Below are 21,155 nucleotides of genomic sequence, written 5' to 3'. Positions count from 1 at the left end.
AACATTTCTTTTTTTCTTTCCCTTGACTTCATGAAGACAAATTGAGTGGCAGCAATAATGCGAACAAAAGACAAAAGATTGCTCAGGACTTCCTCAACTCTATTGACCAGACAGGAGAACTTTTAGCAGTGTTTGAAGATGACGAAATTGATGAAGTTAAACAAGAAAGAATGGAGGTATAGTACATTCTTCCCTTTTTACAGAAATAGAACAATCATTGCAGTGCCTTTGCTGTTTGGTTCTATTCTCATGTTCTTTAAATGTTGTCTGAAATCTCTAAGTCAGTGGTTTTATGTCTGATGGTAGCGATGTGCAGAGGATCAGCCCCTGAAGTGGGAGTCAGATCTGCCTTCAGCATCAACTTTGGGAAACGACTTCTGTTTTCTGTTTCCTTATTTCCTGTTTTGAAAATGATTAGGTTTCCCTACTCTGGATCTGACTTTTACTGATTTTATTTTATGAAGCTAATTTCTAATTAAATATTTACCTTTTTTGTTTCAAATCATCCAGTTTTATTTGTAAACAAAACTAATTCTTACTGCTTTTATGTTGGCATATATAGTGTGAAGAGCTATTCTTCTGGCTATAGTTGCAGGCTCTGATTGGACTTACTAGCTAGGGTAGTACCCAGGGCAATTACATGCTTTATATCACTGCAAGACAAAACTAGTGACATGTATTTGGATTCCCTGGATATGTCTTAACAATGCATTTGAAAATTATATGTCTTCTATTTACCTTAGCTATCTATACATAAAATTATTATTTCTTTAAACACTAAAGGAAAAATTTAAAGTAAAATGATTTATTTCATTTGAGTGCCTTCCAAATTACAAGACAGTATTTTCACAGTTCATATTGCTATTATCATACTTTCACATATAAGGAATCTCCATTTTCCCCTTCTCTTTCAGTTGGGCAATGGAGGTAATTTCAGAATTGCAAAAGATTGTGCTAACTGCCAACTTTTTTATAGTTTCTATGCATGCTGAAGATATAATTATTTTATGTTAAACTTTGGAGGAGGTCCAGTAGACATACATGCTTTATAAACTTCAACAACCTTTAAAGAATTAGCAGGCTTGGATCATGAACTGTGATCTAAAGGCAGTGTTCTTTTAGGTATCAATTACTTTAGAAATGTGTGGTTATCTTGGTTTGGTACAACTGCAAATGGTTTTAGTTCAACTTTGCCTTGGGCCAAAAACATGCTAAGTTGTCCAAAGCAGATGATAAACATGTATTTCTGATGTCATCATTGCCCAAACAGGATATGGTTGTTTAGTGGCATGGTTTCACTTATGATGCATTACACAAAGAGCAAATATTGTTTATGCTTTATTTTTTAAATATTTTTATATTATAAAAATGGCCACTGAGAAAGGTTCATTAAGGAATAAAGCATAATACATAAAGCATTAGTAAAATTGAACAGGTAACTTTTCAATTTTGATGGGAAGATCTTGGCTAGCCAAACCTGTTGCCTAAAAGGGCATTCCACAATCAAGAAGAGAAGAAATGGAACATTTTGTAGCTCTATAATAGCAGGCTACTGTAGACCTAGAAAACTGGGGGTCAGCAGGGTACTAAAGTCAATAAAATATCTGGAGATGCAGGGTAGAAGAAGCTTGGGTACTTATGCAGTCTGTACACTTCTTCTTTATAGTTATGTATTACATACTGGTAACCAGAATAATAAAATATCAGAAGTTGATAAAACTAGTTACAGTGAAAGTCTTCATATGTACAAATAAACATGAGACTGGCAACTTCGTTAAGCTTTGTATCATAACAAAAATCTTCTCTGGCCAACATAACAGAGTAGCTTTTATATTCTACTCATCCAAATAACAGTTTAACTGAAAAAAATATGCTGGGCTTGTACACATAACTTAACTGTAGACAGTAGAAAGTGGAACTGTTAAGAGCATAGGCCTTGCCTGCTTCTAATTTGATAGGTTATAGTTTCAAGAGTAAACCACAACTGTGGCAGTTCATATGAAACCACTTTGGACTCAGAGACTGCAATCTCTTGCTTTTAAACTTCAGTAGAATAATCAGTCCTGGCATCATTCAATGACTTAACTTTCCTCTAAGCATCACTTATGGTTGCAGAAACTTTGTTTACTACCTTCTCCCCTAGCATGTATGAAAATGGTATAGACCTACCAACAGGCTTAATTTTAGTTTTCTTTCTTCTTTATAGATATAAAAACTCACTTGGTATTCTAGCTTCTTCTCAAAACATTGAGCAAACATACAAAAAACAGCCTGAGTTCTTTCCTATTGTTTTCAGCTGATGTATGTGTGCTTGGCTTTAGTTTCATCCATAATTTACTTCATTACTATTAATTTATGTGACTTGAAATATAAAAAAATCTGAATTTTTACATCCATTTTGCCTTACTAGTTCATCATCGTGATAGTTAGCTAACTCTTACACATTTATTTTTCTCTAGCACCAGATTCTAGCACTTGGGCATACCTATAGTAGAGCTCCATGATCTCAGAACATCCTTTTAAATGATCAAATAAAGATTAAATAATGCTCAGAGTTGCTTTAGTGTATTTGAGGGACTGAGAAGAGCAGGGAAATACATACAACTATAGCTTCCCTCCAACCCCACCCACCTCCATCCTAAAATAAGGCAGGTGTGTCTAAGTGTAGCTAATGTTTCTTTCATTCTAATTTTTTCATCTAATCAAATATTGTCAACCAAAGACCAAAATACAGTCACTAAAAGCTTCAAATCGCTTTGAGTTTTCTTGTCAGTGAGGAACTGTGGTCACCCACAGAAGAGCTGTGCCTAAGAACCTGCTTTGCTGCTTGTAGAGGAACCTGAGAAGCTCAAGTTTGTCAATAATCAAGTAAACTATCTAGTCTTGTAAGCCCCTAAGTTTGTAAAGAGATGTAAACAATGGGTGCTTAAAAAGTTGAGAGAACTCTACCTTCAGAGTAATCCTCAAATTGATAAAAGTAAACAAGAGAGCAAGGATTAGAGCTTACCAGAGAGAGCAGCTTTTAAACAGTTTGGGGTGCAGAAAATCCCTAGTGACTTTTTATCTTGTGTTTTCATATCAGAGGCTTAATAATGGAATCTAGAGAGAAAGCAGAGTGATATACATAACATTTAAGGCAGCTTAAAATTTGTTGATAATAAGCTTTAAATTAAATAAGGTGCCAGGTAGTCATCTGAATTTGCTTAACCTGAAATGAACTGAGACCATAGATTTGAAAACATATAGTTTCTCATAAAGGCTGAATAATAAGAGAAATCAGATATATCATTCAGTTGTGCCCAAGTGTAGCATGGTTATGATTCCTGGGGATTTTGAGTCCCAGGGTTATGGTTTTTGGAGGTAAGTGGACTAGAAAACTCATTGAAGAAGAAATAGGTGGATGCCTGTAGAAGTTGTCCATCTCTTGTTTTTGAAGTCTTTCTACCATTCCCATTTCTACCTATCATGATTTATTTTAATTATAAGGAAAAGGAAAATAAAATGTCTGTAAAGCTAACATTCCAAAAATATTTTACATAATACTTAACATAAAAGAAAAAGGCTAATCCCAGTAAGATAAACATTCACAAATACCAGAAAAGTTTAAAAAGTTGAGTTAAAAACTGAAACTCTTAAATATGTTATAATACATGGGACTGTGAAATAAAGATAGAATTATATACTACAAAGATATATGTAGTTTACATATGTACATAATAAATACATGTATGTATATATCTATGTATATACATTTATATATGTATATACATTTACATATGCAAATTCATGTACATACATGTATACACTATGCCCATATATACATATATAGAAATAGAAATGTAATTTTTCTAGATTATTTAAAAGGTAAAAGTTAAAGAACAATCAGAGGTATATCATACAAACCCTGTAATACTGGGGGTTACAGTATTAATTTCAGAGAAAAGAGAATTTAAGGAGAGAAGCTTTAAAATGGAATAAAGGCAATAATTTTATGTTACTAAAAGATACACCTATAGTGAAAACATAGTAGGTGCAAACTGTTAATCATCAAATTCCAGAGCATTGAAAGCTTCTGGTATGTGAGGAGAGGTCAGAGAAAAACATTTGTTATGGAGACTAGAACACACCATCCCAATCTTTGACTGATTAATTCAAGGGTAAAAAAAGACTTTAATAAATATCTAAGTTTATATAATAGATGCATATATAATGTTTTATAAATGAGCAATAGTCTTAAAATCTTACAACTCCAAGGATTCCATGGGTCTCTTCAGGGAAGAGAGAAGAGGTTTGGTGGGGCTGTAGCCTCCATCTGCCCTCACACCTTCAACCAGCACATCTTCAATTTTATGTAATGGCTGTACATATCATCAGTGAAAAAAGTGATTCACTGTTTTTTAAAATTGAAAATCGTTAGAAAGCACCACCATTCAGGTGCACGTGGTGGTGTACGCCTGTAGTCCCAGCTATTCAGGAGACTGGGTCATTTGAGCCTAGGAGTTCAAGTCCAACCTGGGCAACATAGCAAGACCTCGTCTGTTAAAAACGAAAAACCGAAACACTATTCAACCATCCATGAAGAATCAAACGAAATCTTTCTCTGTCTCTGTCTCTCACACCCACCTTCACTCTCACTCTCTTTCTTACTGTCGCTTTCTCTCACACACATACAGTCAACAAACTCCAAAAATGCAAAAATTTATAGGGCATATTACTTTACCAGAATGGAAAGAAAACCTAGAAAGTAATAACGGAAGTTAAACTAACAAACAAAACCTTGACTGATTGAAAATTAAAAAGGGAAAAAAATCACAGAGGCAACTAATGAACCAAAAATAAATTTAACAGTACCGTCACAGACTGTTTAGATAGTAACAACGAGAAAAGTCCATATAAAATTAAACAAGTATAGACAAAGCTTTGTTAAAAAGAGAAGCAACTTTTTTGCTTTTAAGTCTTTCATTATTAAATTGGAAATAATGAAAATAAACCAAACATTCAACTAAAGCATAGAAATTTTACAATAAAATAGAGAAGACAGGAAAAATGAAAATACAAAGATAAGCAGAAATAAAAAGAAGACATATAATTAAATTTATCAACTTAAGAAATTCTTTGCAAATATAAGAACAAAGTGGTAGAATGAATCTGTGTCACCTCTAAATAAGAAAAATAAAAAAGTATTAGGTTGGTGCAAAAGTAATTGCAGTTTTTGCCATTAAAAATTTTAATTCTAGAATGCCCACTGTTACCACTTTTATTTGCCAGAGTTCAAGGAGCTCTCAATAAAAGGTATAGCTATTGGCAGAAGACCACAATTTATCATTTTGCCATTTAAAAAGGCAAAAACCGCAATTACTTTTGCACCAATCAATACTAAAAATTGGCAGTGAATAATGATATAGCCATAGATGCTCGTATAATTTAGTAACCAATTTATTTATAAATCTTGATGAATGAGTGTTTTTCTAAGAAAATATAAATGTATAATTTTTACTCATCAGGAAGTACTAAACCTGGATAAATCAGTAACTCAAAGAAATGCCAGATTTTTTTAAACAGTTGTATCCTCAGAAGTCTCTGAATCTAACCCAGTTTATGGAAGAGCTCTTTAATTCATGAAATAGTTAATTATCCTGCTATCCAAGCTATCTCAGAGCATAGAAAAGAAAAAAAAAGGAGAACTTGTCATTAAATTTTAAAAAGCAAGCATAACTTCAGACAGAGCTCAAATGAATGAAAATTATCATAATACCTTCCTTAGGAATATAGATGCATAAATCTTAAAGTATTAGCAATTTTAATTTGAAAGTATATATAATGAAAAATGTATCACAACTGAGTAGGATTTTTTCCTTGAGTTCGAGTATGCTTCAGTATTAGAAAATATATTACTATCATATATCAAATAGCTAGGTCAAATAAGAATAACCATATGATAGTTTTAATTGGTAATAAAAAGAGATATGACAAAATTCACTTCCTAGATTTTTTAGAAAATCTTAATAAACTAGATATAGAAAAGTCCTTCTACTTTATGATAAAAAATATCTCACTTAAATGAACAGACATCATGATAGTTTTAAAAATATTAAGAGTTCTGTTAAATTCTAGAATGCCCACTGTTACCACTTTTATTTGCGAGAGTTCAAGGAGCACTAGGCAGTGCAATAAAAGACATTGCTATTGGCAGGAGACAAAAATTTATCATTATGTACAGATAACATAATTTATTAATTTTGGTAATCCTTGAGCATCAATGTAAAAAGTACTGAAGCCAATAAAAGTCTTCATTAAGTCAGATAGACACTGACCAAAATTAGGAGCTTCTTCCATAATTCAGTAATACTCAATAATAAATTCAGTAATATTCAATAGTAGAATTGAGAAAAAAAGACAGTGTCAATCAGAATAATACAAGAAAAAAATTATTTGGAGATAAACTTTATATTAACAAAAAATGTAAAAGAAATATGTAACTCATTTTTAATAATGTACTGAGACATGAGTGTATAAATGAAAAAGCACTATGTTCCTGGATATAGACTAAATGTTGTAAATAGCTCAGTTGTTTCCACATTAATGTATTGGCTTAATGTTGTTTAAACAGAAATCTCAGCAAGATTAAAAAAAAACTTTATAAAATGATATTAGACTTCATCTGAAGTTATAAAAAATTAGGATAGCCAAGAAATTTTCATTAAAGAAGAGTAGGAGATTGAGTTTAATTTAATGGCAAAACCACAATTACTTTTGCACCAACCTAATACCACCAAATAATATAAGATTCCATGAAACTACGACAGTCAAAATAGTGTGGTACTAGTGTAAAACCCACAGGCACTCCTGTGAAGAGAATAAATGATACAATTAAATATAAAGAAGAATTAGTCACAATAAAGATGGTATTAGAAATCAGCGGGAGAAAGATGCCAAGACAATTATAGAACTACTGAAAAAGAAAACATAATGATAACTCTTAACCTTATACATGCATCAAAATACATTCCAGAATATTAAAAATTTGGTATAAAAAGTAAAACCATTTTCAAAAAATACAAATAACCACAGGTAATATGGAAGGACTTTCTAGGCTTTTGTTTCAAAGCTTTTGAGAAATGCTATTCCTCAAGATGTTGTCAAATACACTGTGGGGGTAGGGAGTGGTCTGTTTTCAAATAAGTTTGTGAAATGCTAAATTCAAATTTTTAAGAAGTTTCTTTTAGGAATTTTCAGAGGGTTTTGTATGCTAAATTTTGTGAATTTTTCAAGAGAGGAAATAGACTCTATTAAAATATTCTGAAAGGTCACTCAGAGCCCAGTTTGGGGGTGAAAAAATCACAAAGGAAGTGACTTTTAAATTTGATCTTATAAAAATTATGTCGGTTTCAAAAACACCAAAATTATTAAAAGACATGAATAAAAATATGACAAAACTATCAGTATCATTTATATAGATCTTTTAAAATCAATAAGAACATTCTAGTAGGAAAATTGGCAAAGGATATGAAAAACAAGAAGAAATAAAAATAAATATATAAAGTATCTACTTACTGGTATTGAAATAATGCCATTTTTGTATATAAAATGGTCAAAAGTAAGATGGGAGTGGTAACACATTAACTGTGGAAATGTAGATTAGTAAAACCGAGAAAGTATTTTAAAATATCAATTCAGTTAGAAGCATTAGAAGCATTAATATACTGCAACCTAGTAGACCTACATTTGGTAATTTCTCTTTAGATATCAGGAATTTTGTTCATGTGCACATTCATATGCACAAAACTATTCATCACAATGTTTTTCATAGTATTGGAAATGGGCTGAGAACCCTGTTTACCTGATGATAAGGGAATATTCATGTTTCGCAAACACATTGAAATTAAGGCTGCAAGGAGAAATATACCAACATGCTAATAGTGGCTGACAGTAGAGGATGAGATTTACAAGTTTATTGAATTTATAAATTTATGCTGTTTTGAATTTACATATTTACCATCTCTGTTATGTTTCTCTTAATCCTCATTTGATTTCCTTTGTTCTGCAATTTCTCTTTTCATTTTATTTTATTTTTCCCATCAGAAGTATTTACTTTGTAAGTGATGCTGAAGGATATGCTTTATGAAGCAAATTAAATAGGCTCTTTAGATGCTTGCAGTTAAGACTGAACAGATGAATGTATGAAGCAATATACACATATAATATGCATGTAAATACAGGTAAATGCATGTTGTGCAAAAAGATGTACCATTGATTTTTTCTCATCTAGAGAAGGCGCCTGTTGTCGGATTGAAATACTAGCAGTTAGAAACTCGTAAAGTGTCAGTTAAATTTTAGACATAAGAAAGTATGGTGGTTTAGTTGTGATTTGCTAAGTAAGCAGTTGTTTCTTATGCATGTTTTTCCTTTTAATTGTCCCTTGTTTCTAGATGCAAGACAGTTTAAAGAGGTAGGGAATAAAATAGATCTTTAGGGAAGAAAAAGTTGTCTGTGAATTGTCATACTGAACGTAATAAAGTTTATTTTGCATTTTATTTGAGACATGATTATATCAGGAAGATTCTAGTTTCATGGGTATTTTTGTATAAATGCAGTAACATCTATTAGATGCTCTCAATAAATAAATATCAATAGATATTAATATTGGTGTTTATTTTTAGTCCTTTAAATGTTTTATTCAGCTATAGTTTGAGTTTAGATTCTCAAATACTTCAGAAAGCTGCTGTTCCAATTTGAAGATGTATAGGTATAATATTCCATCATATTATTGAAGAGTAGGGGACTATAACCCTACATAGTGTCATACAGACCATCTTCAGAGCAGTAATAATGATGTAAAAGTTGAAAACAGTTAATATTTTTGCATGATGCTAGTGATTGCAGTTAATTAAAAAAAAAAAAACCAATTCAAACAAAATTAAGCAGCTAGGGAAAGGTTTTGTTTCAGATAACAAAGCCCAGAGGTAGATTTGGCTTCAAGCAAGGTTTGATATTGAAGTTCACAATGTACATTGGATTTCTGGCTCCAATTCCCTATTCTGCTTTTCCTGCCCTTTTATGTTTTTGTTGGCCTAATCTTCAGGTCATATTGAATATTTATTTCTCACATAGGAGCACAAATGACTATGGAAGTTTTAGGTCCAGGTGGAGAGAGAATGCCTTTGTCCCAGGATTTACTCTTAAAAAGGCTTGGGTCACAACATCTCCCCAGTCCCTGCCAGTGGCAGTAGCTAGTAGGATGAAATGTCCTGTCTGGCTTACCCTAAGCTGTATGCTTCATCCCTGAAGTTGAGTGTACAGTCAGACTTCAGCAAAACCCTGGATCTCTGGAACTTTAGGAAGAAGTAATGGGTGTGAAAAGATAGCCACAAAGGTCCTTCAGTGTAAAGGTCTTTAACATTATGGCAGTGTGAATTAGTAGAATGATGTCTTAGAATCTTGGCGCTCTGTTCAACTCTCTAGGAAGTTTTCTCTAAGACACAACGTGGTAAAAATGAATGCAAATCTTTTTCTTTGGAGTCAAGCAAATCGTCCATCCATGCTTTCACTCCTTTATTTATTAAACATTTATTTATTGAGATTTTTTAAGTCAATCACTGTTCTAGGTCCTGAGGCTGTGACTATTAAAAAAAGATAAAACATGGCCTTTGCCCTCACAGTCCTAGAGTAATAACTGACCAATCAAAAGTATCTAGTAAAGGTGAATACAGCCTCAATAAATGGGTTACTATTCTAATTATTACTATATTTGTTTTTAATTTTGAACCTTCTTAATGGATTATTGGTTTTGTTATTGAGCCATATATTTTCTACTTGCTACATAATTTGAAATTTAGTTTATTCTGACATAGGGCACATTACTTCTTTAAGACATTTAGGCAGGGTCATTGAATTAGCTTCAGTGTGGTTTGCAAAATAAACTTGAAAAGGGCTAGGGTGCATTGAAAAACATGAAACAATGTAATACGTCAAGGTTAGTTCCTGGAAGAGTTTCATTAGGATAACTCATTGTTATGTTTATTAAAGGTTAATTTTTGTTCAAACAATTTCAAAATACTTATGAAATTATTCTGAAGGGAGTATTAGTAGAAATACCAACAAGATACCTGTGGTAAATCTAGCTGCACAGTGCAGGATTAATGTCATTCAGTATATGTTATTCTGGCATAGGAACTGTAGAAGAGGTAGTATTATTTGATTTAGAAGAACCCAAAATAGATGTAATATGTAGCTCTGAAAATGATTTCCGTCTGTGACTTTTTATACTATCAAATTACATTTTACCCATAGCTATAGCTGTACTTTTATGATATAATGGTAAAGAATTGTGTATTTGTTGTCATAAGTGCTTGTCTAAAATTGGGGAAAGTGCGTTCTGGAGAAGGCATTTTTCAGTTAATGAAATAAAAAGCAAGTTACAGATCTATAAAAATGGAACTCTAACCTAACTCTTACCTAGATCCCTATTTTTCTGTAGCTTACTATATCCAATTTGAAGATGGCTCTCAAGGGATCTTTTTATGCTTTTCTTAACCTTGTGAAATATGAGCTTCAGCTGAGGGTGGAGTCTGACTTCTGCTTTGATGATTAGAGCACCTCACATACAGGTGTGAAACCAGAGTGGTTGTGTTTGTTTTATTCTGTTTTTGTTTTGTTTTGTTTTGTTTTAAAGACGGAGTCTCCTTCTGTTCCCCAGGCTGAAATGCAATGGCCCAATCACAGCTCACTGCAGCCTCAACCTCCCAGGCTTGATCGATCCTCTAGCCTGAGCCTCCCAAGTAGTTGGGACTACAGGAACTTGCCACCACACCCACCAAATTTTCATATTTTTGTAGAGACAGGGTCTTACTATGTTGTCCAGGCCGGTCTCAAACTCCTGGGCTCAAGCAATCCTCCCATCTTGGCCTCCCAAAATGCTGGGATTATAGGTGTGAGGCACCAAGCCTGGCACTGTTTTTTTAATCATTCTCTAACATTTCTGGATATATAATCTCTTACAGTTGTTGCTTTGCTGTAGAGAAATTTTATAGCAGGATTAATCAAATGACTGCCATCTTTTTAAAAACAATATTAGTACCATTCCCATTTGTCCCCCACCCTCGGACCTATTTAGATTCTTTACTGTTAGTTTTTGGATGAAATTTAAAAGTTTTCTTCCCCCTATTCCTTTCTTTAGTCTGCAGGGGAGCAAAATACATGGTGGCAGCATTGAAACCATACTCATAGTAATCCTATTTTCCCTAATCCAGATCAGAATATATTATCTGATATTCACAAGTATCTTTTGTTATGGGGACATGATATTTTCTATCTGGATTTGGTAGGAAAGCATTGGAATAATGATTGCTATTTATTTCCACCTTTCCTACATCAAGGGAAGTAAAACAGAGTCATTTATTTGGGTAAAGATAGACATCAGCACTGCACACTGTGAACACTCGTGTCCACTGTTGGTGATGCATGATGCAGGCCTTACCGGGCTGCTGTTTTTAGTCTTGCCTAAACGGATATTTGACTGCCACATGGTGATTATACTGTTCAATTAAGCTTTTTATAGAATCATTCAATATTTTCTGTCTCAAGTAATTTCAGTTTGTTCTTTTTAAAATGAGATCCTTCTCTTTTAAAAAATACATTTCAAGGGTTTTCTTAGAGATCAGTCTTCTAGCTTGTTTATAAAACACCTTGGCAAAGATGAATTTTAAAATATCATTGAATTTAAGAACACCACAAGATTTGCCACTAATTTACATTTAATGTTTATAGTTCTCAAATTGTGGTTGTTGTAATAACCAAAATATTTTTGCCTCGAATATTTTGTGGATTATATTTCCCTATTCTTTCTCCTTACCCACATTCCCCACAGTAGGTGGGCAGATGGTTGTTACATAGTTTGGCCTTTATTTATCTTTATTGGTTTAATCTCACCAAGTTAGTGTTTCTAAATATGAAAATAAGTGTATTCTCTGGCAAGATTTTTGTCTTTTTAATGTTTCAGTTTATTTAGTGGAATTAACAGATCATTACTTGTTTGGTATAGATAATTTCCCCCATTTCTTTATGTGCATCCATGCTGAGGAGCTGCCTTTAGTTTAATTCTTATTGTTGCCACTACTTTATAGAAAATGTGCAAATCAAGCTGTTTAATGTAATTCTATTTTTTTCTATATCATTGTGTTCCTCATTTAGAATTAATAATTTTGGATTAACGCTTGAACCCACAAGGCGGAGGTTGCAGTAAGCTGAGGTCGTGTCACTGTACTCCAGCGTAGGCAACAGAGGGAGACTCCATCTAAAAATAAATAAATAAATAAATAAAAAGAATTTTGGATTAAGCCATAAATATTTAGTGATTAGTATAATCTATTGTATTAGCATATCCGTTTGGAACTTTTCATAGCATCAGTCAAAAAGGCAGATCAGATCCTACCAGGCTTCTCCTTTTCATGATTCTCCATTTTCTAGAGAGCAGTCTTAATTCCTTAGCATGGGATTAATATGATTATTACTGTCACCACTATGGCACTTAATATTCAGTTACAAAGGGAAGTGTTTTGCATTGCTATAGAAATTCTGAAAATTTTTACTCTCACAATAGCCATGAAATAAACTTTTGAGTGTTTAATTTTCAGATAAATAATAAGTATTAACAATTTGGGCATTTTATCTCATTTTTTAAAAATATTTATTATATCTTACTTTTACATGTCCTACCTTGAAGAAAGGACTTTTATTTCCTCGTGATTCTCACCTCAAATAGTAGAAGACAGTCATGACTAATGGATTCATTGAGCTGCTCTCAAATATAGAGGTTAAATTACAAAAGCGGCCACCTTTAGGAAAACAAACTTTAGAAAAATCCAAAATCACTGGGTAATTGTTTTCATTTTGCAAGAATACTTTTATTACATAAAAGTATAATAATTATTTTTAATAAATAACTTGTTTATTAAAATAATAAATTTATTTTAAATCATTGTTCTTTTAAGTAATTTAAAATAAGACTTTGCCAAAATTTAATACATACACAAATATCTGCAAAGAATACTACCGTATACCTTTACTGTAACTGTAGAAGTTATTCAAGTGAGGGAGAGACAGAAAGAAATGAGGTAGGGGAAGAAAAAGAGAGAGATGAATGGATGAAGAAGTGAAGCCTTTTTTCCTAGAGAGTAGCTCTGTGTAAAGTTCCGTTGTCTATTCGTGATGGGCTTGCCCCCATGATCCAATCACCCCCAACCAGGCCCCATTTCCAACACTGGGAATCACATTTTAACATATGATTTAGAGGGGAAGAATATCCAAACCATATCAGCAACCTTGAGAAAGAACAAAGTGGGAGGCATCACACCCTGATCTCCAATTATGTTACCAAGCTATAGTAATCAAAACAGTACCCTACTGCCCCCATGATTCAATCACCTCCTACCAGGCCCCACCTCCAACACTGGAAATCACATTTTAACATGAGATTTGCCATAAAAACAGACACAGAGACCAATGGAACAGAAAGCCCAGAAATAAACCTACACGCATGTGGTCAACTAATCTTCGACAAAGGTGTCAAGAATGCACAATGGGGAAAGGATAGTCTCTTCAATAAATGGTGTTGGTAAAAGTGAATATCCACATGCGAAAAAAAATGAAATTGAATCCTTATCTCTCACCGTAATTAACTCAGATGGATTGAAGATAAACGTAAAAGTGTAAAACTCCTAGGAGAAAACATAGGGCAAAGCTCCTTGACGTTGGCCTTGGTAAGATTTTTTGGATATCACACCAAAAGCTCACGAAGCAAAAACAAAAATAAACAATTTGGACTATATCACTCTAAAAAGCTTCTGCATGGCAAAGGAAAAAGTCAACAATATGAAAAGGAAACCTGTGGGTTGGGAGAAGTATTTGCAAATCATACATCTGATAAGGAGTTAATACCCAAAATATATAAGGAAATCACACAACTCAATAGCAAAATAACAACCCAATTAAAAAAAGGAACAAAGGACCTGACGAGACATTTTTCCAAAGAAGACATAAAAATGGCTAACAAGTATATGAAAAGATGCTTAACAGTACTAATCATCAGGGAAATGCAAATCAAAGCTGCAGTGAGATATATCACCTCACACCTATTAGGATGGCCTTTATTAAAAAGACAAGAGATAAGTGTTAGGGCATGGAGGAATAGGAACCTTTGTACGTTATTTGTGGGAAAGGAAGTTTGGTACAGTCATTACGGAAAACAGCATGGAAGTTCCTCAAAAAGTTAAAAGTAGACTATCAGATGATCCAGCAATGCTGCTTCTGGGTATATATCCAAAAGAAATGATCTTGATACCTCAAAGAGATGCCTGCATTCCCATGTTCATTGCAGCATAATTCACAATAGCCAAGATAGCCAAGATGTGGAAACAGCCTACCTGACCTGTCAGCAGGTGAATGGATAAAGAAATTGTGAAATAGATATACACACATATATAATAAAATATTACTCAGCCTTCAGAAAAGTGGATATTGTGCCATTTATGACTACATGAATGAACCTAGAGTATATTATGCTAAGTGCAGTAAGCCAGACACAGAAAGAAAAATACTACATGATCTCACTTATACATGCAGTGTAACCAAAGGGTGATGGGTTATTTTGGTGGCCTGGATTTTATTTCCTTGGGATATCAGTCATCTCAAACTCATCAGATATTTTTAAATATTCTTTTAATGTCTCATGTTATTATAAATCATTCCATCCACTTGTGTGGGACTTGGGTACTTTCACATACAACTATAGGCCAAATGTGTGTTATTCAAAGAATTGTGGGATCTCTGAGGCATGAGACATCTATAAGAAAATTTACAATTCATTCGTAATAAATTCTAATAATATTGAATCTCCCCACCCAAGAAACCAAATCAAAACCAGGAAGAAAAGAAGACACACTTTATTTAAGCTAGAAAATGTAATTTGTTTAATTTGTACCAAGAATTATCCAGTGTTTGCTTGAGTGTGGAGAAATAGACAATCTCATATTAGTGGAAGCATATATTGATACAGCTTTCTGGAAATACATGTGGCAATATCTATCAAATACATGTTAAAAACCATTATATGTTATTTGATGCAGAAATTGCATTTCTAGGTACTCTCCTAGGGAAATAATTTTACAAATATGTTTTAAAATCAAATGTCATTTTTTTAAAAAATAGGAAAATTTTTATTTAACAATAGAAATATTAGTGTTGTAAACTTTCATCTTAATATTGCTTTTGGTGTAGCCCATAAATTTTTTTAAAGTTTTTTTTTTTTTTTAAGCCTTTCATACATAGTCTGTAATTTCTGTTTTGAATTGCCCTTTGGCCTAATTTACTTATAATATTTAAAATATATAGATATATATTTTCCAAATGGCTGGGTGTTTTATATGTTTCTTCCTTTATTAGGTATTTTAGTTGTTTTGTTGCATAGTAGTTAGATTGTTAGATATATTAGCATAAGGAATTTATTAGAATTTTCTTGGTGACATTGATATGTAGTGGCTTTTTACAACTGTTCCATGGACAGGTTAGGAAGATTTTCAAGTATCTTTTAGATCATCAGTATTAGTAGTACTTAGTGCTTTTTCATCCTTAGTCTCCGAAATTTTTTTTGACCACAGACCCTCTTCAGTAAAAATTTGAAAACTCACACTGCACCAATGCCTGCCCTAGTAAAACCCCAATCCTGGTTAGATCTCACTCTTTGCCCATTTCATAGCTATATTATGTCTATTCCCCAGTAGCAGAACACAACTGGAGAAAAATAAGCAGACTAATCTTACTTTCTTACTTCACTAAGAATCTCAAATACCCTTGGCGCTGCCCAGCAATCCTAGAACATTCCCTAGTGTACCCATTCTCCCGTGGTACTTAATGATTATCTAAACCTTTTCCTCTCTTCAGACTTTTTGCACTTCTTCCCTTTTCCAGCTTCATTCCTAGTTCACTCATTCTCCAGATTCACTTCATCTTGTTGCACTGAGAAAAAAGAAGTGATCAGAAGAGTACTTTCACAAGCTACCAGAGCACCGACATACATTATTGGTTAATTTTTATCAGCACAGAAAAATGTTATAATTTCCCCCATCTTAAACAAACAAAAAAAGCTTTTAACTATATTTTTCTGCTCTCATTCAGCATAAAACTTCTCAAAAGAGGTTACATTTCCTCTCCTTCCATTCTCTTTAGAACCCACTTGAATCATGCTTTCATCCTCAGCACTCTACAAGAAATTACTCTTGTTAAGGTTGCTAATAACCTCCATTGTTGCCAAATACATTGGTCAATTCTCCATCTCCATCTTTCTCTGGATATCACCTCTCAGTGGCCCTGAACTGAACCAGCACACTGCCACTTCCAGAATTTTGCATGTGCTGTTTTCTAGCTCTCTCATTTTCCTCAGATCTCTACTCACATATCATATTTTCAGAGAGATTTTCTCTGACCATCCCATAAAAAGGGGCTATGGACTGAATTGCCCTCTTCCCACCCACCCCCCGCCCAATTTATATGTTGAAGCCCTGACTCCCAATGCCCAGTGTGATGGTATTTGGAGATGGGACCTTTGGGAGTTAATTAGGTTTAGACTAAGTCATGAGAGTAGAGTTTCATGATGGGATTAGTGTTTTGTAAGAACAGGAAGAACCTCTAGAGATCTCTGCCATGTGAGGACATAGGGAGAAGGCAGCTATCTGTAAGCCAGGAAGAGAGCCCTCACCAGAACCAGAGTGTGCTGGCACCCTGATGTTGAACCTCTAGCCTTCAGAACCGGGAGAAATATATTTCTGTTGTTTAAGCCACCTATTCTATGGTATTTTGTTATGGCAGCCCCAGCAGACTGACAAAAGGAACAGTGTACTTCCCATATATCAATCCTTTTCTAAATCCTTACTCTACTATATTATTCATGGCACTTATCATCCGTGATCTTTTATATGTTGGTTTTTTTTCTGTCTTCCTCTACTTGAGGAGAAAGCTCCAGGAGACAAGAGCTTCATCTATTATGTTCACTGCAGTATCTCCAGTACCCTGAACAGAGTGTAATAATAGTAGATGCTCAATAAATATATTTTATATAAACAAATAATGAAAATATCTTTAGTATGTGATTCTGTTCAGAAATTTCATAATAACCACCTTTAATTACTTTAATTACTTTGCTTAGAGCGAACCAGTGAACCTTTGGGTGGGATAAAGGATTTTGACATTCATTCTACATCTCAACTCAAAGTATTGTAAAGATTTCGACTACTGATGGTATAATTTTAATTGACCATAGCCAAGACATTTTCCTCTACCAAGTGCAATAAATTGTAGTGTCCTCAATAGTAGTAGTAGTAGTAGTACCAGAGTCATTCATTGCACTTACTGCATGCCAGATACTGTTCTAAACCCTAATATATGTATTATCTGATGTATTCCTTTCTTCACCGTCTACCCATGGGATAGTTTCTGTTACCCTGTTCACTTTATAGTTGGGGACACTGAAGCACAGAGATTAGGTAACTTGTCTAGGGTCACAGTTACAAAGTGAAAAGTACCAGGAAAGCAATCTCCTCTGTGCATGCACTATCTGGAAAAGGAAAGTATTGGGAAAGTTTTATATTTCTTCCATTCTGGCCTTTATCTGGAAGAAACTTCTCGAGTTTTGTTATGTATAGTTGCTAGGCTCCCTAATTTTAAGGCTGATAAAGATATTTTACTTTTGCTTGGCCATGTCAGTTTCTGAACAGAATCACATATTAAAAGATAATGGACTTATCATACTTGGTTTACAAACGTGAACCCTCATTATCTTAAGTCCACAATTTATAAAACCATAGTTGATAAAAGATTACTTTATCTTCTTTCAAAAATTTTAAAAACACATGAAGGGCCAAGGACACTCAGTTATTTACATATTAGTGTGAATCAGATTGCTTACCTCTTGATCATTATTAGCTAAGAGGGACTTCAAAGAATTTTGGTTGGCAAAGAGTAGAGGTAAAGTAGTTTTGAACCTTAAAGAGTAGGGAATATTAAGTGAGGTGCTGTACTTGTTGGAAGGAGAAAATTCTAGAGAGAGATGCTAAGAAGTTGAGAAGATTTCAGAAATAAAGTGAAAATATGTCAAAGACCAACTTTATGCTTTCAGAATTTTGCCTAATACTGGTACTTGTAGAAAGAGGACAAAATTTTCTTAAATATGTCCCTTCTGATTCCTGCATAAACTTGAGTATGTCCAGGTGCATACGGGTTAAAGAGGTTTTTGTAGATTACTTGGGAACCTAACCACCATTTAGGACAGTGTTTCTATGGGAAGATGGATTTGTTTAGGATGTTGTACCCTAAACAGACTTAGGATACAACGTATTTATGAATTGGGAGATTCTATATCTTCTTTTCTTTTTAACTTTTTGGATAAAGGGTCTCACTGTGTCACCCAAGCTGGAGTGCAGTGGTGCCATCGTAGCACACTGCATCCTTGAACTGAGCTCAAGCGATCCTCTCACCTCAGACTCCTAAGTAGCTGGGACTACAGATGCGTGCCACCATGCCTGGCTATTTTATTTATTTTATTTTATTTTATTTTATTTTATTTAGTTATTTAGTTATTTATTTATTTGGTAGAGATGAGGTCTTGCTTTGTTAACCAGGCTGGTTCTGAACTCCTGGCCTCAAGCAGTCTTTCCACCACAGCCTCCCAGAACACGAGGATTACAGGCATGAGCTGCCATACCCAGCCTATATTTTAGTTTTGAATGTGACTTTTTTGTGATCACAAATTTTCAATGACACAAAACTGTTCGTCATCCCCCAAAACTCTTTCATCAAGCTTGTTTTCTCTGGGAACAGAAAACTAGTATTACAGATGAATACTGAGCAAAATTTGGCACCTCTACCTGATTTATTATGGGCTATTTAGGAAGATAATATTTCCTACTATGTAAAGGACTTTGTGTTGATCTTTTGGCCTTTATGTAATTTATGTTTATGTTTCTGGCAATGCCCTGATGGTAAATGTCCTTATGGTAATTAAAACACATATATTAATTAAGTGTGCTACTAGTAATAAAAGTTAGTTACATATAGGAAAGAGTTCAGTTTTGTCAGGATGCTGAAGCAAAGTTGTGATGGGAGTTTTATTTCATTGGGAGTTGCTACTGTTCTTCCTGCAATTGGTGACAGACTATACAGAGATCATGGATTCATGTAGAGACTGGGGATCGCAAAGATGCTAAATATATATTCACTTATACTCTATTTGACATGTTGTTTGGAAAAATAGTTAACTACATAGACAGATTTCTCATTTTATAAGGATGTGTATCTTCTAAGCAACCTACAGATGGGTATACAACTGGGCCTCAAGAACTACAACTCAGACACCAATAAAATAAAAATTTTATTCACTATTTCTGATCTCCACTTCTCTCTACATAGCCTTAATTTTTCTCTCCTTGTTGAGCTATGCTTTATACTTAGAGGGTTACATGCCACCAGTAGTTCCCAAGTTAGCTTCATCACCTTGAGAGAGGCAGGCCCAGCTCACTGGATTACCAATCTTAAGTCTCAGGAAATGGCCTCTGTTTGATTCAGCTGTGTCTAGTGTCCAGGCCTGGACTTGGCACCATCGCTAGAAGGCAGGATCCTGTTACACCTCTCTCACATAGAGGCTTCTAGGCAACCTTGCGGAGATGGAGGCAAGAGGAGGCAGACAGTGCCTTAGCTCCTTACTAGATTAGACCCTCTATTCATTCATCCACTCAACATTTATATTCATAATATGCCATATATATGCTAGGTTGATCTTGAGACTGTCAGTATTTTATTTCAAAAATGACTTTTGTCATCTAAATTTTCTTTAAAAAGCTACAGAGCATACTGTACAGTTATCTTAGACTTACAGGAAAATGCCTAATGAAAAAGTAAATAGAAAACCTCACTAAAGTTCACAGAATGACAGAGAGAAAGTAAAGTGTACTTCCAGTCAAGCTCTTTCAGTTAAAAAACATCCTCACTAAACCTGTAAAACATTTCAATAAAAACGGTTCTTTGAATGTTATTTTAAATACTATATTACTTAAGCAAATATTTAAATACTATATTAGTTTCTCTGCATTCTTTACTTGAATTTAATTCTACCTGTCTGCCAAGTATGTCAAAACCCCAAGTCCATTTTCATTTGCCAGGTTAAATGTTTATTTTGTTTTCCCACATAATATGCTCTTTGAAGTGTCATAAGCATACCAAGCCTGATTTCTTTTTAATAGGGACATGGTAGGGGATTTTTTTTCTTTCTTTCTTTCTTTCTTTCTTCAGTTAATGGGATAGGATATGCTTTTCTCGAAGAATATGTAAAGGTATGTTCACATTCCTTGCCTACTGAAGGAACACACTGCCTTCATTAGCTATTAGAAAATGAACTTTCACTTTCTTAAAATGTGTCCAATAAATTTAATGTAAATTTTTGAAGGCTCACTTTATCTCCTCATTATCAGAATACCAAAGACTTTCTTGTAACCTAGAATGTCCACTTTTACCTAACAAGTCACCCTGTATAGACTAATATAGTGAAAAAGTATGAGGCTATGGTGATCTACAAATAACAGACATTATTTGATTTGGGAGTTTCCATTTGCTTCTGCTCATCTATGCTTATGTGACTCAAACATCCATTTAGAATTTTTTACACTTATTTTCAAAGAGCATTGACATACATTTGAATACCATAATCTCTTAGATATACTTCTCTCAAAAAACAACTATTGATAATAGCTTTCAACATATATTTTATCTTAAAAAGACAGATTTAATATTTAGCCTCTATGTGAATCCCATGGTGATTGATACCTTTTGCAAAGTTCTTTAGAACATCTTCTTAGATTTCTTGTGTTGGACCTAATTCACTATACGAGCATCTCTAGGAGGAACTATTTGAAGCCAGAGTAGTGGTGTTTTTCCTATCCTTTTATTTTCTTGACTTTAAGAAGTACCTGAATTATTTTTCCATTCTCTGTTATGAAAGTACAGATTCTTACGAATGCCATAGTCTGTCTTTCATTATCACTATCACAAGGCCTCTTCATTCTCTAAATCAGCAAAAAATTCTTCTGTGCAAGATAGAGGAGAGATAGGAGACT

The 21,155-nt window shown here is 33.7% G+C and overlaps 1 protein-coding gene across 23 annotated transcripts in view; it reads left to right on the top strand.

Moving 5' to 3' along the window:
- Positions 1-21,155, top strand: part of SUPT3H (SPT3 homolog, SAGA and STAGA complex component) — a 557,558-nt gene that overhangs the window by 369,399 nt on the left and 167,004 nt on the right. For all 23 annotated transcript variants that reach the window (XR_680802.5, XR_010158028.1, XR_002944240.3 and 20 more), the window contains one exon: positions 37-176. Coding sequence is in view for 19 of the 23 variants with exons in the window: in XM_054685865.2 (XP_054541840.1) it covers positions 37-176 (140 nt within the window). In the remaining 4 variants the exon portion in view is untranslated. The remainder of the gene's footprint in view (positions 1-36; positions 177-21,155) is intronic.

This window comes from Pan troglodytes, chromosome 5, assembly GCF_028858775.2.
Source record: "Pan troglodytes isolate AG18354 chromosome 5, NHGRI_mPanTro3-v2.0_pri, whole genome shotgun sequence".
NCBI classification, from domain to species: Eukaryota; Metazoa; Chordata; class Mammalia; order Primates; family Hominidae; genus Pan; species Pan troglodytes.
Note: the sequence above shows the minus strand (reverse complement) of the source record. Positions and strands in the feature narration are given on the sequence as shown.